The 19,315-nt window shown below is 36.0% G+C and overlaps 1 protein-coding gene across 1 annotated transcript; it reads right to left on the bottom strand.

Moving 5' to 3' along the window:
- Positions 1–470: 470 nt before the first annotated feature.
- LOC131857636 (uncharacterized) lies at positions 471–995 on the bottom strand. The gene has a single exon (XM_059210329.1). It carries the CDS (start codon positions 993–995, stop codon positions 471–473), a length of 525 nt encoding a protein of 174 aa, XP_059066312.1.
- Positions 996–19,315: the final 18,320 nt, after the last annotated feature.

Raw genomic sequence — 19,315 nt, 5'->3', positions numbered from 1 at the left:
CATGAAATAGAGATGCTTCAAAACATTTGATGTGAATGTTAGCCTGAAAATGTCTTAGACACAACTTAGAACCTGCGGTACCTAAATGAACACTATGAACTCTTTTCAGGATAGTTCAAGGGGTTCATGAGGTTCAAACAGACCATTGAAGTGTAATGCTAAGGATTTAGAAATGATTTACAGGAGGTTAGAGATTGAACCAATGAACTTTTAACAAGATTTTAGAAAAAGAGGGAGAAAAGGACTCTACTAAAAATTTTGCAAGGCGACTCACTCTTATTATTAGGGACGAATGACAAGGTAACATTGGCTCTGACTAGAAATTGCATTTTATGAAAAGTGCAAAGAACTCTAAATCTCTGGTTTCGCATAGCAAAATAAAAAAAAGGATGAAAGGACACACACCAAAACGACAAAAACAATCAATTAATCTAGTATGTACAGGAACTCTTGATCATAGATTTCAAAGTTTATAGAGCTTCAGGTCTTGCCCATATATAGGTATAGGGAATAACTATTCCATCAGGATAATTCAGTCTGAATGCATTCGGTCCTACCACTTTATGGATCTTGAACAAACCTTTCCATAATGAATCAAATTTTCCATGGGCCCCCTTTGGTTCTCTTCTCTTGTCTCGTAGCAATACTTCATCCCCTTTGAGGAACCCCCTTGGTTGAGCCTTCATATCGAAGATTTTCTTCACTCTATTCTGATGTTCAGTAATTATGTCCACTATCATCTCCCTTTCCTCTTCTAACTTCGTCAAATACATGACTCTCTTTTCTAGAGCATTTTGGAAGAAGGATTCATCAATTATAGTTTGAAGCTTTGTTACTGCCAATTCCAGAGGTAAAGAAAACTTTGTACCAATCCCATACACCAGTTCATAAGGTGCCATTCCAATTGCTCTTTTAGGGGTAATTCTACCTGCCCATAAGGCTTCATATAACTTTTTATGCCAATTCTGGGTATTATCATCAACTAACTTCTTCATGATTGCTACCAGGTTCTTGTTGCTTGATTCTACCAACCCATTACCTTGTGGGAAGTAATTAGAGGAGCGTGAAAGAGTAATTTGATGTTCATAATAGAACATGGTCAATTTCTCTCAAGAGAAATATGATGCATTATCAGCGACAATCTTTTGAGGAACCCCAAAACGGACTAAAATGCAATCTTTGAGAAAATTACATACTACCCCTGAGTTCGCCTTCTTAGTGTGGATAGCCTCCACCCACTATGTAAAATAATCTATTGCTGTTAGAATATACATATGGCTAGCACTGGAATGAGGATTTATTGGGCCAATGAAATCAATACCCCATTGTTTGAAAGGTTCATCCACTACCATAGGTTTTAAAGGTAGTGCCGCCAACTATGGTTTTCTAGAAAAGAGTTGACATTTTTCACATCCCTTAAGATAGGTATATGCATCACAGAATATACTAGGCCAATAAAAACAATTTCTTAAAATCTTAAAAGCGGTAACTGAGGATGAGAAATGTCCACCGCAGGCTTCATCATGATAAACTTCTAGAAGCTTCCATTGTTGTGGCTTATCTACACATCTCAAATAGGTACCATCCAAGCCTTTTTTATACAAAAAATATTTCCATATAACATACGTAGCTACTTTTAATATGAGATTCTTTTGTTCTTTAGTTGACAAATGACTTGGGCAACTACCATAGGTCAAGTAATAAGCTACGTTAGAAAACCATGTATCTTGCAACCCAACAAATAGAGTCAATGGTAGTTCTTCATCTGTTTCCACCTTATTCTCTGCTATCAATTTGTACAAACCCTATCCTTTAACCATCTCTGTAGGATGAATATCCAGATCATATTCTTGAATTTTGGTTACCCATGTCGCTCTTTTGTTGAGCCCAACTTCCTGCTGAGTCAAAATACTTTTCACTGTAGAATCCAGAATAAACACCACAGAGTGAGAATGCAGAATAAAATATCTGAATTGTTTTACAGCTTTAACCATGACAAAGGCTTGTTTTTCTGAGAGCGAATACTTAAGCTCATGTTTCTTAAGAGGGACACTCATGAATGCTATGGGTGCTTCAATCCTAGATTCATCTACCTATAATAATATTCCTGACATTGTATGCTCTGAGGCATAACAGTATATGATAAAATCCTTTTAAAAATATGGGTTGATGAGGGTTGGTGCACTGGCAACTGAACTCTTAATCTTCTCAAAGGCTTCTTTGGCCTCATCAGTCCATTTAAAAGGGTACCTCTCACTCAACAAGCCGATGATATGCTTAGTAGTTTCTGCAAATTCAGGTACAAACCTTCTTAGGAAATTTACCTGACCAAAAAATGACCTTACTCCGGTCCGATTTGAAGGCAGGATGAGGTGTTGGATTGCATTGACTCTTTCAGGATCAATCTTGATACCTTCCTTTGAAACAGTGTGCCCCGATAGTTTGCCTTCAGTTACACAAAACACTGATTTTTTTGGATTCAAGGAGATACCATGTTCTCAAAAATGTTGTAGAACTGCCCTCAAATCTTTGAGATGATTCTTCCTTTCTTTAGAGAACACAGTCAAGTCATCTAGGTAAATTACAATAATCCTATCATAGAAATCCCTAAAACAAGAATCCATGGCCCTTTGAAAATTTGCTCCAACATTAATCAAACCAAAAGGCATACAGTTATATGAAAACGTTCCCCAAGGGGTGATAAATGTTGTCTTATGTTGTTCATTTTCTGTAACACTAATTTGATTATAGCCAGAAAAACCATCTAACATTGATATCATTCCTGATCGAGCTACTGTCTGCAAAATATGATCCATATTAGGTAAAGCATAATTATCCTTAAGACTTGCCTGGTTCAGATTACGAAAATCTACACAAATCCAGATTTCCTCATTTTTCTTCCTTACAGGTACTATATTGGCTACCCATGTGGAGTGATGGATTGGGTATATAATTCTAGCTTTTAGCATTTTATCTACCTCTTTGAAAATTGCTTCTGCCATCATGGGATTGAAATTTCTCAATTTTTGTCTAAAAGGAGAAACACTAGGCTTCAACAGAATTTGATGTTGAAACTGACCATTCCTAAATTCCTTCAAATCATCATAACACCAAGCAAACACATCAATGTATTCTTTCAATAACTCAATGAGCATTCGCTTCTCCTCAGAGGAGCAACATTTGCCGATTGTTACCATTCTAGGATTAGATTCATCACTAAGATTGATCTTTTCACAACCCACCTTACTGTCATCATCAAGAATTTTCTTGCTGTTGAACACATCATTACAGGTGAAAAACCTCTCTAGAGTCACCAAATCTTTCAGGATTTTGTTCCCCTTAAGCTGAATGAAATTGTTATTAGAATCAATACTAGGATTTGGACAAAATTCTTTACAAATATCCTCAGAACCCTCAAAATATGATTGGACAAAGGAATGGGCACACTCCAAAAAATCTTTAATCTGAGCATCTGTATCAAATACTTTCCAATGATACACATTGTTAGGAACACTAGGTCTGTAAATCATTTCAATTCTATAAGAATCATTCTTAAAGTCTGGGTGTGGTAACAAGAGAGAAGCTAAAACAACCAATGAATCTGTCCTAGTGTTTTGCTCTCTTGGTATAGCTTCAATTGAGAAAGCATAAAAAAACTCTATCTCATCCCAAACTCTATATCTATAATGTTTCAGTCTATCATTTTTAACAGAATAAACATTTCTTACTTGTTTAACAATCAGCTTAGCATCACCTTTCACCTTAAGCAATTTTATGCCCATACATTTGGCTTCATTCAACCCTAAAAGTAATGCCTCATATTCCGCAGTGCTATTTGTATTCTTGAAATCCAATTTAAAAGAAAAAGGAAAAACATTACCATTAGGCGAAAGAGGAACTACCCTTGCTCCTGAACTAGAGTTGGCACAACTTCCATCAAATTCCATTTGCCACAGTTTGTCTTGTGCATCAATTGCTTCTTCTAACTCTTTTTTATCAGGTGCAAGAATGAGATAATTTCCAAATTCACATTCTTGGAATAGAATCTGGGCTTTGGGATTATCAGAAGGAAAAAATGTATATTTATTTTTCACTTCAGGTTCAAGTTTGATCTTTTGTTTTCCTAGTGGAATGATGGCCTCTAACCAGTCCATCTTGATATCAACCCCCAAATCTCTACATAAAGTCCTACTTAAAAGCATCCCATAACTTGCAGGAATATCATCAACCAAAATGGTCAGCTTTACCCTTTTATCAAGACACACTGCGAGTACTACTTGAGCATCCTTTACTTGCCCAATGAGAGGGACCTACTTCCCATCCATCGAGTAACATCTCACAAATGTCTTGGTAAGTGTTAAACCCAAAGATCAGGTAACAGATGATGGCATTATGTTATCTGATGCCCCTGAATCTATAATACAATTACTAAGCTTCTGAACATTCAAGAGGAGAGAGATATAAAAGATTTGGGTTTCAGAACTTTAGTGTTAAGCTTATCTTTGACACTGTGAGAGGCATAGAGATTAATCAAATTAGTGGGAGGGATAGAAGCAGACATAGGTTTTTCAGCAACAAACAAACCATTATCAACCATACACTCATGCACTGAGGACTCTGAGGAAGGATCTCCTTTTACATATTTGACCAACTTATCTAATTCCCCCAGGTTCAGTTTCAAATATTCGGTAGTAGAAATTTGAATAGTGGAAGATTTGTAAAATTCAATTATGTCAAAAGAGGGAGAGGGAGAAGAATTGTTTTTACTTTCATTATTTCTTTGCAAAATCTTAACTTCAGGAGTTTTTGCATGAAAGGAAGAATCATTACTTGCAGAACCCTTACCCTTGAAATTAGTTCTAGTAGAGTTTGCAACAGGAGAAGGTTGGGAGGTTTGTTGATTCCTTGTAAGGATTGCACATGCAGGGTCCTCAAGAGTAACCAAAATAATACCACCTCTTTCTGAATCTGATTTGTATTCAAGGTAAAATGATCCAGAGCCACTAGGTACTTCTTGAATCTTCTCTGCTTCAGTGAACTCCCTAAGTTCATCCTTTGGGCTTCCCATTTGGACACGCCTTATTATGTCAGGACAAGAATTCCCATCATGATCTAAAGTAAGGTGAAAAGAGAACATAACACCTTTATCAGGAGGACCTTCTATTTGCAATCTTTGTGGGGTAGAGGGGAGTTGCAAAGTTCACCCATAATTGTGCTGGTTAGATTGTTTCTTACTTATATCTTGATAGGGTTGTGGGTAAGAGCCTCCATTTTTTGGAATTTGCCTCTTCAAGGCAATCATATCATTGAATAATCTTTGGACAACTGGATCAGTTGAAGAAGTGGAAGCTTGAGATTGACCTTGAGGGATTTGCACATCTTTTCTCCACTTCCTTGTTGTTATTAAATCATCTTCAAGCTCTATTTCTTGGTTCTATGTAGTATCAAGATTAGTTGGCCTATTTCTTCTGAGATGGAAACCAACATCAGGAGGCATAGAGTTGATAAAGAAACATTGTTGGTTATCAATAGTTGGTCTTTTAGCAAGGGGAATTTTATGAATAATTTTATTATACCTAGCCACATAATCTCTCATTGGCTCATGAATCTCTTTCTTCATTTGTGTGAGCTGAGCCAAAAGTAAGTGCTCATCATCATCACTCTTGAACCATTTCTCGAAAGAAGTTTTCATTGTTAGCCAATTAATTATAGATCCTACCTGCAGATGACTGAACCAATCTGCTGCTCCCTTAGTAAGCATTTGAGCAAAAATCCTAATAGCAACATCTTTGTGCTGCACTGCCAGTATCCCAATCGCTACATTAAAGGAGTTCAAGTGTTCTTCAACTGAGATTTTCCTATCTCCATTGAACTTAGGTAAAACATCCCTAGCCCCTTTCGGGAGAGGATTATGAGCACCGAGAGAAAGAGGCCTGACTGCAGTGCCCCATGGTTGAGCCATGATTGAAACAAGGAAAATAGTTACAAGAGGAGGAGCTTGAATTCTAGAAAGCGTTAATGATTGCCAATTGCTAGAAGAGAGAGGTACTTTGGGAGTATTTTTAGTAGGGGAAGAAGGTCTACTTGTAGCCTTCCTCTTGGGAGTGAAATTTTTAGAGAGTGAGAACCCTTGCAGTTCTTTGAAAAAGTTATCAAGAACTCCTTCTCTCCTTTGTGCTCTAGTATAAGGACGAGAATCTAGTATTATTTCTTCTAGGGCCTCTGAACAACTCTATCAACCATAGCAACTTCTTGGGCTATGGGAATCCTTCTCAACCATTCACCTATTTCTTCTTCTATTTCCAATACCAAGCAATCTTGTTGATACTGTTGGTTATGAGTGCTAACTTTCTAGGCAACAACATTAAGGTCAGAAATAATATCTTCTTAGGTGTCTTCAAAATGTAAGCCAGGCTGAAGCACATGTTGAAGTATGCATTGTCCAAGAATTCTATCAGTAGGTAAAACCATGACTTACTCAGTTTTAACAAATATATAACATACTGATCTATTGAATGTTGACTTTCCCAGCAGAGTCACCAAAAATCTGTTGCTGAACAAATTTTATCTTTCTTTTAATTGAATTAATTCCAAGCTCTGTTACCCTCTTTGAAAAACAAAAGTTCAACTAAACAGTTGTTTAAGTATGGCATATAATACTTCCCTTTGAATTTTAGATAGGTACAACTCCCTCCATTAGTTATTCAGAGAATAATCTAACAAAATAAGACTGATATGCTTTTAACATGAAAGCACGTAAGGTTGCCTACTTCATTCTTAGATGAGAGACCGGTAATATGTAAATATTTCAGAAAAAAAAAAACACTTTCTTCAAGATGCTTCACAACGAAAATCAGAAGTAATCAAAGAAAAGTTCAATAACATTGATTTCAGCACTTTATAAAAAATAAACAAGAGAAACAAAGTCTCTTTTCAACCAAATATCTCTCTAAACAACATAGAAATAAGCTCTAGATTAATAATAGCATTCACCATCAGAAAGATAATCACATACAATTTGACTGGATTAATATTTAAAAAGAAACATTACTCCATAAATTCAAACTCGAAGATTTAAAACCTCAAAATGCATATGATCTTTATATATATATTCCATGCAATAAAGACATAAAGATACACACATAAGTTCCTTCCAATTTCAGATTCTGGAAAAAGTAATCACTTCCTTCAAATGAACAAAATATTCTAATCTCTAAGTCTACTGTTCCAACCCTTTCTAAATCTTTTTCATCTAACTTATAGTAGTATTTTTGAAGAACAGAGGAGGTCTCCTTGAAAACCCGACATCCTCTGAAACAATTATAAAACTAATAGAGTATTTAGGGGACAGATATCCTGAAGTAATTGCAAGGCTTTTGAAAAGCATTTAAAAAATAAAAACAAAGCATAAGCATCAAATTATGCTGCATCTCGAGCATCATCTCCTATTTCACTTTTCTAGGCATCATGGATGGTTGTAAGCTCCTGAATCATAGACTGACTCGGATTCTTCATGGCATTAGTTTTCACCTTTGCAGCTTCCTTTTCCTACCTGTGTTTTACCATTTTCTCAGCATGTTTAGGTAATTGATCATTGCCAATGAACGTCATGGATTCAATTCGGGCAATCTGTGTTATATCTTCAGAAGTAAAGTTTCCTTTGGCCCTAATTTCTCCATGTGCAATTTAAATGCCTTGACCGCATCCTATGTATTCAACCCATAAAGTCCTAGTTGCCAATCATGATCTTGGTTAACCACTTTATTATCATTGACCAAGCTATATTGAGTTTCTAGAGCTCGTAAATGGAGGCTTTGGCATCAGAGATTACAACCTTGAATGTAATTACCCGCCACGCTATGGTTTTCTTCAACACAAAGAATTGGGACTCATTAGTTACCAACTTTATTGAGTTTTCTATTAAAAACTCAGTGGCTATATATTTTTCTATCTTGGCGAACATGGGTAATACATTTTCCCATGTATGCTCCTCCTTTTCCCATTGCACAACCTGATTTTGGATCTCCGCAATGAGGTTTTGAATTTCATCGCATAGCTTCCTGGAATTTGTAATATATTTTTTGCCATCCTTGATCACCCTTTCAATCCATTTTCCTATGGCTCCTGCGATGCTCTTAGCTTGCTGAACTTGATTCATCAGTTTCTTGTTCTCTGGTGAGGTAGGATCGAAGTTTTCTAAAGCTTGCGATATAGGGAGTGCTCCAAAACAGCCTAGGCTATCAATGAATTGGGCTAAAGCTTTGATGTGCCATTTTAGTTCCTTTTTCTCTTGTCCATCTTTCTCTAACCTGGTGAGAACTTTCTTAGCCATCACATTCAAAAGATGGTTATCAGAGTCCTTTCTCATGTTTCCCAGATCTACTTTAGTGACTTCAAAATCTTTTGCATCAATTTATTTACTTTCATCCTTGGATTTATAGGAAGCAATTTCAGCAACCCATCTCTCGGACTTTTCATCAGTGTCCAACCTGGTGGTTGATTTGACCTTCTTCTATTTAGGACCTTTTTCAATGTATTTGATCGCCATGTCTTGAATTTGGATAGACACTAAGATTGAGCTTCGTTTCTTACTTACTGAAGTAGTTAACCATTTGGGAGTTGTGCTTGAACTAGTTGTTCCTTTAGTTAATTTAGGTGGTGGTGTCATGGCTATAGTGATTGCATGGGAATCTGTGGTGTTGACAATATCACTATCAAGGTCCTTGACCTCAAGAATATGAGAGTCGAAGATCTTGTCTTTCACCTTTGTGTCTCTGACCAGGTCCATTTTCTTCTGTGCAACACTCCGTGACCTTGTAAATCGAGGAGCAAGACAATTCAAAGTAGGATTAGGCTTATGCTTGGTGTGAGATGGCTTCTTAATTTTACCTACATGAATAGGAAGAGAAGTGGGGTTAGAAAATATTTTTGGAGAACATAGAGAAACCATGTTATCTCTTGTAGGACTGATCCTGCCTGATTTCATTGCTCTTTTCTTATCAACCCAATCTGCAGTTCTCTCCAAGACTCTTTTTGTTCTGAGTTGTATATCATCTTCTTCTTCCACATCTCAATTAATAGAGGATGTTTTCAGTTCAGTTTGATCTAGATACCCAGGTTCAAATAGCTCTAGATTATCTTCTTTGATTCCACTTGTATCAAGTTTCACCTGTAGTGAAACTATCTACCCCAGAACCATTCTCATATTTTCTCTCCTAAACACTTCAAGTTCATCACAACAATCTTCCCAAAAGTCTTCCAAGTATGAGATAGGAAGGTGCACCATCAAACCAAGGCCTCGTGAAAAACTTTTATTACCAAAGCCATTCCTTTCTTGATACAGTTTGAAATTAAAATTCTTCAAGTCAGCTCCTATGCTCAACTTATCTGACATTGAACTACAAGGTAAAGTGCCTAATTGAATAGGGAAATGATCTTCCAATTTATCTTTGGGTTGAGCTTTCTTAATACAGCAGACAATTGTCTACAAATCTCAACAAGGACAAAGAAATCTGAACAAAAATGAGGAAGTCTGAAAGGTTCTTCTTCAAAACCACCTACCCTTATATAATAGAAATGAGGAAATTGAACAAAGAAGCTACCATATCTTTTCACCAAGGCCTGGGCATCTTCAGACATTCTTTTTTATTTCATGTTCTTCAATTCATAGCACAGGTCCCCCAGGAAAGCATTATGCACTCTCCTAAAATCTTGTAATGCATTATCTCTTTGCAGCATGGGATAAAAGTCATATACAAAAACATCCCCTTCAGCAGGTTGCCTAGGAATTCCCATTATCTCTTTGGTACATGCCAAACAATATATCAAATAAGAAGACATGAAGAAATTTTTTTTGAACTTCTTTGCCATGCTCATTTGTTCTCTCATAGAGTTAGCAATAAGCTCTGCCTAATCAAGGAACTGCTTTCCCTCCAACACTAGTTGTACATAACAGTAAATCTAGTCATCAAAACTATAGGCTTCAATTGAACCTCTAACTTGGTGTAACAACAACATAACATCATGAATATGGGGAAGCATGTGATTTTTGTTGGGGTGTTTAGGTAACCTAGAGCCACCTTTCTAAGGAACTATGAACCAATGCTTCGCTATATTATTCCGATGTCCACTCTTGTCTGCATTGAACTCAGTGATTGATTGGGCAGGGGAAAAATTTGAGAACTTGTAATCTGGCAATTTGAAAACAAAAGAAATGACTTCCTTATTGATCGCGAGGAGGCTTTCACCATTTTCCCTCTTGATAGTTTCAGAGATAGGGTCATATCGCGCAATGCACTCCCTAACTAATTATAGGAAAGGAATAGCAGGTGGGAAAGTTGTTGCCTTTATCAGGCCACTACTTAGAATTTCTAGACCAAAAGAACTATCAATACCTTTAAACATCCTTTCCTTCAAGGCTTCCAAATTCTCCCCTTTCAGGTCTGTGTCACTAACAATAGGTTGTGTGCAAGCAAGACTGAAAATATTTCCAAAAAGATGCAGAGTGAACTTCATAATTTATAACCAACAACCCTTATCTCTCCAAGTAATTTTATTATGAAAAAGAAAAACAACTAAAAATCACCGAAGAAGATAGGAATCAAAACTCACCTTCACAGCTAAAACCAGTCGAATGACTACCAGCAGAAAACCCTTTGATCGAACACTCCACAACAATGAAGAACATGTTTCAAAAATAAATCACTTCATACCTTATAACAAATGGAGCGCCAAAAGCTCATTTAGTGCATTAATTTTGGTCATCAACTCAAATGAGCTGAGCATTGGGATTTGACATTATGCGTGTGTATTGAAGGCACGATAGCGCTCATCGGCATAACTGCCAATTCCCAAAAATGATTACTTGCCTTCAAAAATTGGCTGATTAACATCACCCGAGATATGGCCAGATCTTCATCACACTTAGCAATAAATGTACCATCACATCATTTAGTCTTTGCTATGGGACCCACCTGATTTGAACATTCATGAACCATTTGAACTAACTTCATGAGGGTTCAGGTAGTGCAAAGGATATGCTACGCCAAGGATATTTTTCCTTAGGAAAAGATTAATGTTGTTTATTGCCACTGGTCCTTTGAACTTCATCGAACATTTTGAACATCATTGAACTGTTTGAACTAGGTTCAAATGGTTCACAGTCTGGAGAAAAAGTATATGAAACATTGTCCACGACTGTGAAATAGAGCTGCTGTAAAACACTTGATGTGAATGTTAGCCTTAAAATATCTTAGACACAACTTAGAAACTGTGGTACCTAACTGAACACTGTGAACTCTTTTCAGGGTGGTTCGAGGGGTTCATGAGGTTCAAACAGACCATTGAAGTATAATACTAAGGATTTAGAAATGATTTACAGGAAGATTAGAGATTGAACCAATGAACTTTTAACAAGATTTTGGAAAAAGAGGGAGAAAAGGACTCAACTAAAATTTTTGCAAGGGGACTCACTCTTGTTATTAGGGACAAATGACAAGGTAACAGTAATTTATTAATTTCTCCCACCATTTTCTCTCCTAACTTTTCCCTCTAATTTTTCCTCTTTTCATGCTCAATTTGTCATAAATGGGAAGCATGATTTTCTCTTGATTTGTCATAATTGTTGTTGTTGTTGTCACCAAGAGTGCACCTGTGACGCTTAAGCTAAAAGCTCAACAATCTTGTGAAACATTGGATGATTTCTAGGTTTGTGGGTTGCTTATGATAGAAATCAACCTCAAGAGTGAGTTGGTTCTCTAATGGAACCTCCTAAAAACTAACTTTTGCCTGACAAAAAGGATAGAAAGCTTACTAAAAACTGAATTCCTAAAGCTACAGGAGGCGATTGCACCAAAGTTGTATGATTCTATTCACTGTCCTATCTTATAATCAGCTACAATAAAGTCCTAATATTATTTCACAATTCAATTAAGATCATGAAATTCACAAATATTTCACATGTAGGTTTGAAGTTTCAATGTTTGTAAGAGGAAAACTAGGTTTTCACAACTACAAATGACTAAAATCTTTGTTAAACATAGCATGCAACCTGAATTTTAACATGAAATCTTCTTGTTTTTTAAATCATTAATGAGACAAAACAAAGGATTCAAAATAAATTTACAATGTTTAAATCAAATCACTCATATGACAATAAAACACAAGAAGATTTCATAAAATTTAGGTTGCATATTGTGTTTAACAAAGATTTTAGTCATTTGTATCTGTGAAAACCTACTTTTCCTCTTACAAACATTTAAACTTCAAACCTACATGTGAAATATTTGTGAATTTCATGATCTTAATTGAATTGTGAAACAATTTTAGGACTTTATTGTAGTTGATTATATGATAGGACAATGAATAGAATCATACAATTTGGTGCAATCACCTCTTGTAGCTTTAGGAATTCAGTTTTCAGCAAGCATTCTATCCTTTTTCTTAGGAAAAAGTTAGTTTCTAGGAGGTTTCATCAGAGAACCAACTTACTTGAGAGGTTTATTTCCATCATATCCAACCCAAGAGACTGGAAATCATCCAATATTTCACAAGATTGCTGAGCTTTCAACTTAAGCATCATGGGTGCAGTCTTGGTGACAACAATTTTTGGCACGCCTGGTGGGACCCATTGAGCTATCTTAGCTCATTCAAGCTTCATTCTTACTATTGTTTTGGTATTTGTAGTAGTTATTTAGCCTTTTGCTATTTATTTTCAAGTACTTGGTGACTCTAGTTCTCTGGTTTTGAGCAGATCAAGTCCTAATAGTATATGAGAAAGATCCAAACAAGGCAAAGTACGGATCTTGTTGAGCATACTGAATTACCACCATCACAAAGGAAGAGTAGAGCAACAAGTAAATCATCTAATACATCAAGTGGGGTTTTGCCTACTCCTAACTCTCCACCTGCTTTTTCAATTTGTACTAATCCTTTGTTTGCAAATTCTTTAGCTCAGATACCCATCCCAAATCCTCCAGTTAATCATCCTGTAAACCCACTTGTTAATCCAATACCTCCAAGAGTTCAACATTTTGTCCCTTTTAGTCAGGGAAACCCTGTAAATCTTACCCAACATGATGATATCCCTATTGCATACTTGAAAAGTTTGCCATTTTTTACCAAAGAGGATTCCACCACACCCATTGAGCATATCAAAGATATAGCCTCTTTCTGTGGAGTCCATAATATCATGCAAGAGAATGTTACAATAAGGTTGCTTGTAACCTCTTTCAAAGGGAAAGAACTTCAAAGGTTTAGAAGCTTGCCAGTGGGTTCTATTGACACTTAGGATCAATTAGGTGATCCTCTTTGCAAGCACTTTGAAGATAAATCAGACCATCTATCTTTGGTGGAGCAATTGAATACCATAAAGAGGGCTCCTCATGAGTACATGATGGATTTCAATTACCATTTCTAGGAGACATGGGACAAAATTCCTATCATGATAAGGCCTACTCTTGTGCTCTCTTTTCTATCTTATCTTAAGGCCCTTAACAGTGACATATCTATTATGATTCAATAATTGGATGGAAACACTCTCCTAGATGCTTTTGATATATCTATTAGAGTAGAAAACTGTCTAATTCAAGCTAGTAAAATAGCACCAAGGCCTCCAATGCCTTTTTTTTCAGAAATACAACCATGTATTCCATTCCAAATACCTCCTATAGCTATTGTACCTGATATTCTAACATCACCTTATCAAGCTATACCTCAAGAGAAGGCTATCCTAGACCCTTCAAAATGATTTCAAGACATAAGAGGGATGTTAAAAAATAATGATGACAATAATCAGCAGATGCAAAGGACCTTACAAACCTCGGGCAATGTTGTGATGAATATCAAGAAGCAAGTTGCCCAAAATCCAAATCAGAGGCCATACCAAGCTCCTTATCAAGCCCTGTATCAGCCTAATAGTCCTAATTATCCAGTAGATCCTCATAATCAAAGGAGAAATTATAATGCAAGAGAATCTGAGCCGTCCAATCCTAATGTTCCTAGCTCTTCAAAAGAAACTATACCTATGCAAAATAATATGGTACAAGATTGGTGTTTTTCATGCAACCAAGCTCACAATTAGATCACTTGTGTGAATACAATGCAAGCTCAGGCCCAAGTTGTTATGTTTCAAAATAATGCTATGTCTTTTCAAGATGTAGGGAAAGGGACTAATGAGGAATGGGACACACCATATATGGCTTTATAAACTAGAAAGGTGAGGAATTCTATGGAGTGAATCACTCACAAGCTTAGAATTAGTCCTACACTCCTATTGCAATGAATACAAGGTCCAAAAAGAGAGTCATTGATGTAGGACAACAAGTTGATAAAGGTACAAATTAGGCTTCTACAAGCCAATAAGAATCACTTAGAGCTCCACCTACTTATAATACACAAATTATACCAAGAGGGAAACCAATGGTCAATAAAGATCTTCTTAGAAGCCAACCACGACCAACATAAGTGCAAGAAGATGTTTCTGCTAAAAAAGACAACAAAAGGTTAGTACAAGTTCATTCAATATTTTGCATCAATTGAAGAAGATACATGTTAGTGTCTCAATGTGGGATTCCTTATCTCTTCCAGCACAAAAGGATTTGTTGCAAAGTGCCTTGTCTAGTCTCTCTATGTCACAATAGCCTCCTAAGGAGTAGCCCAAAGTTGTCTTATCCAATACCCCTCATGCAAAAAAGAATGAACAAAAAACTCAATAGGTTAAACCCCCTTCATTCTATCTAACTTTGATTGTAGGTCAACACCTAGTGCATAACTATATGATTGATTCAAGTGCAAGTAGTTCTGTCATGCCAAAGAAGATTGTTTATAGGTTGGGTTTGACATATGAGCCTCTTTCAAAAGGGGTAGTTCAATTAGATGGGAAAATAGTAAGTACAGTTAGTGTGATTAAGAATTTGGGTCTCACATTAGCCACATGTCCAAATTTATCAATTCCATAAGATATCTACATCATAGATCTTCCACCTCATTTTACCTTATGTATATCCAAATATTTCACATGTAAGTTGGGTGGGTATTTGTCTTTAGATTGGTCTCATATGTTCTTCAAAATAAGATATGGTACCAAAGTGACCATAAAATCGGGATTGTTGGCCAGTGACCATATAGAACCATATGTCCCAAGTGTTGTTAATGCAAATTTGTCTATACAAGAACCTGATGAACAACCCAATATCTAAGATCCAACCACCCCAACATAAGGCATACTCGATGTAGTATTGGATGAGTGGGAAGTTGAGAACAATGAGGATGATCTGTTCAAACACATGGAAGAATTATAACTTGGTGTTTACATGATCATGAAGAAGGTATTCCTATCCCTAACCTTGAAAAATATGACAAACAACAATACAACCAACAATATAATCAACACAGTAATGAAGTTTGGCAAGTTTATTTTGATGGATCAAGAAGAAAAGTTGGTTATGGAGGTGGTGCTATGGAAATTTCTCCTGAAGGTAAGAGATACTATTCAACCTTTAGATTTTCTTTCAGTTGTACTAATAATACAAGAAAATATGAATCACTTGCACATGCATTAGAATGGGCTAGAAAGAAAAATGTCAAGTGTTTGCAACTATTTGGTGTTATAATCCAAGAACATTGAGAAGGAGGCTGAATCAATGTTCTACTGGTAATGACAGTTTTGAACTTATTGATTATTAACTCATTAATAGTAAATAAAATTAAAGTACATACACCAAATAACACACAAAGAGGTAACACCATAACACCAGGATTTATATGTGGAAAACCATGTAAAGGGAAAAACCATGGTGGGGTTGATACCCACAATATCTATATACTTGATCAAGTCATATAAATATTACATGAGGGGGTCTGCACTTGCAGAATGGCCAACTACCTAGAGCTCACTGCTCAAACAAAAAAATAAGAAGTTTCACTAACTTATAAAATATTACAAGGTGTTTACAAATGAAAATAAACTTATAAATTGCATCTAACCATGCTGGATAAGTTCTGGTGAATGCTCTGATATCCTTCTCTATATACCAGTTGTCTGATGCTCTATTCTGCTACCGGTTATGATGTGGACATGAAACTGCACATAGACGCTTCTAATCACTGACCAAAATGTGTACCAATAATCGCTAAAATATTCACAACCAAAAATTTGCATTCTATTCCATCACACATATGATCTATCGCTGAAATGATCTTCTTAAATATCCTTCCAATTTTACCATGTCGTCTTCAATGAGAAATATAAACATGTTGGCCATGAGTACATAATGAGTTTCAAACATAATCCTAATGACCATGTCAACCATCACATGTTACCACAAAATCCATGAAAGAAATAATCGAGACCAAATGATTTCCTATCTAGGTCCTATCCATTACTGGGTTCCTTATACACATTACCGGGATCAGGACTTAGCTGGGTGAGAAGTGAATGTCGGTGCTAGTGTAAAGTAATGTGAATATAGGTTAACTACAATGAATACCAGTTAACCAAATAATGAAACCATTTACCCTGAGATGACGAGTTGCCATCAATGAAAACCCAAAATACCATTAACTCTTATCAGATGAGTATCAATTGCCAACAATCTCCCCCTTTTGGCATTAATGGAAACACTCATGTAAAAAATGGTGTCAACCCCAAACTTGCATCTGAATTTGCATAACATTCTGACCATGTACATGAATCTTCTATATACATCTGATACTCCCCCTAAGAAATATATACATTTTTCACTTTTTCCTCCCCCTTTGGCATCAATGACAAAGTGGGGCGCCCACAAAGAATTCAGTATAGTTGTAAACATGAGTTGGTTCTATACAAACTTCAAAATATCTGCATACGTATTTAAAAAAAATGAAAAGTAGGTATCCCAACCCTGCTTAAGAGATTCAAGAATGGAGATGAATCCATTCAACATACTAGCATAATACTCTATTTCTTCTGAAGTAGTGGGATCCTCCTTCTGCAATTTAGAAATACATTTTATTTTATGAAACAACAAATTGTCAAGCAGAGGACCAATCAAATTCCACAGCTCATTTTATCTCCTTATTATTTTGTCCCTATCCTTCTCCAATTTCAAAATTTTATCCATAACCACCAAAATTGGACCATCCAAAGAGTTTGTTAGATTGACTGTCGGGTTGTAAGAGTTAGAAATCTGAATTAAGTTTTTTTTATAGTCTTATAGTTGCTTGTCTATGGAGCTGGTGAGATTATCAAAATCTAGACAAGTCTTATATATGCTTCCTCCTTCAGCCAAAGTTGCATCAACGGATTGCAAACAAGTCTAGAGTTTCTCCTTATCAATCTCAATCATTTGCAAAAATGTTAACTTCCGAGCTGCCACAAAAGATTCTTTAGCCTCTGTTAGTGAAATTTTCAATAAAGAATCATAGTTCTTAGGGATAAAATCAATGATTTCTTCTAGTTTACCCAAAGAGATTGCACCTTCCCGAGCTTGAAAATTAGGGACTAACTGGTTCAAAACCTCAAAATTGTGTTCAATCAATTTTTTGTCCTTTGACTCTTCCTGAGCCAATTCCTGAGTTGCCTAAGCCTGAAGATTTGTTGATGCCAAAATATTCTCTATGTTAGGATTTCCACAGATACTGAGAGGGGGGGTGAATCAGTATCTAACCGGTTAGATGATTTTCTTAACTTAAAACATGTAGAACATATTAATACTATATACCGGTAAACAGAAAGTAATGCAATAAATAGAGATAACATCAACCACATGAAAAACACACCATAACACAATAGTTTAACTAGGAAACCCGGTGTGGGAAAAACCTCGGTGGGATTTGTGACCCACAATATTCACTTACTGGCCAATAAGAGAGTATTACTGCTACAATAGGGGCCTACACATGCAGGAAGGCCAAGTGCCTAGAGCTCACTGCTCAATTACAAAATGGGAAGTCTCACTGACTTACAAAATGGATTATATAAATCCAATGTCTTGTACTGCTTCAAAATAGCATCTACTATGTAAGATCCAGTACCGGTTTATAGCTTTTCTTCATACATAAACCCTTAACCTATAATTCGCATAATAGGTGTACCTTATTTCGCCTATATATTTTCTTCCATCTCTTACAAAATGTTCTATAATGATCTCTTATATATATGAGTCATTTTACAACTTGCCAATTCATCTTACAATGATTTTATAATAATTAACAAAATATATTACAAACAAAATTCCTGCCGACTTCTATGTCGGTATGCTTCCTTTTACTGCTAGTGCCAGTGGTCTATGTGTTGGTGTAAAGTTTGATCTTGCTAGTGCTGATGGATTGCCTTGTCGATGTCATAGGCTTGTAAGATTTCCATCAATGACAAAACCTTCAATCACCTACAATGTCTCATTGGAGTGTGCATTTACCAACACTCTATCGGTGACATTTTTTGGTAGGGTTTGTCAAAACTGATGGAAAGTTGTGGTAAATTTCCTTTAGCTATGGCAAAAGTGTCAATTGCCAAGCCTAAGGAGAGATCCACCATAGTCTCCTTACCCTTATCAGTCAGTGAGATAACTTTATAATCTTTAAGCTCTTGTGCACTGGTGGCTTTTCCAATTGGTGCCCTTACAAAACCTGTACATCCTTTGTATCCTCTGCAATCTATACATTTTATGCCAGTATATCCTCTGTTATAAAATGAGACTTAGTAACCAGTACAGTGGTATCTGATGGAGTGCTAGCCAGTTTCTCAATATGTACACTTTGTTGATTTATTAGTTGCTTATCCTTAGGCAACTGTATATTCTTGGATTCCACAAAACTAGAACTCAACTCATAGCCTAAACCCAAAAGAATCCTTACCCATATATCAATTGTTACCTTCCTAATCTCCTCAAATCTGTCCAACATAAGACTATTAATTCTATGCTTAGAGTTGAATTTTGATGATCCTATTTTATTGATCAAGTCAGCCATCTTTGGAGGAGTTATTGTGGGACAAAGATTGACCAATTCGGTCTCCTTAATCTACCAGTTCAAACATTGAGCATGTAGTTTCCTAACCTCTAATGTATCATATAACTCCTTAGGCAAAATTTTCTCCAATTCAATCAATGTCTTACTAAAAGAATCAAGATACAAAAGAATAGCCTCTTCAATCTGCTTCTTGTCCACCTCATAAAAATTATCAAAGAATGAACAAATATTATCTAGATTACCATCATTTATTATCTGATCAATTGAATCTTGAGCGTTCATCTTCTTCTTACCGGTTCTTCTTTTTGGTTGTGGTTTGGACTACTCATTTGATATAGGTTTTCTCTTATGTACAATTGTAATC

Source organism: Cryptomeria japonica, chromosome 8, assembly GCF_030272615.1.
Source record: "Cryptomeria japonica chromosome 8, Sugi_1.0, whole genome shotgun sequence".
Classification (NCBI taxonomy): domain Eukaryota; kingdom Viridiplantae; phylum Streptophyta; class Pinopsida; order Cupressales; family Cupressaceae; genus Cryptomeria; species Cryptomeria japonica.
The sequence above is the reverse complement of the archived record's forward strand: the minus strand, read 5'-3'. Positions and strand labels throughout refer to the sequence as shown.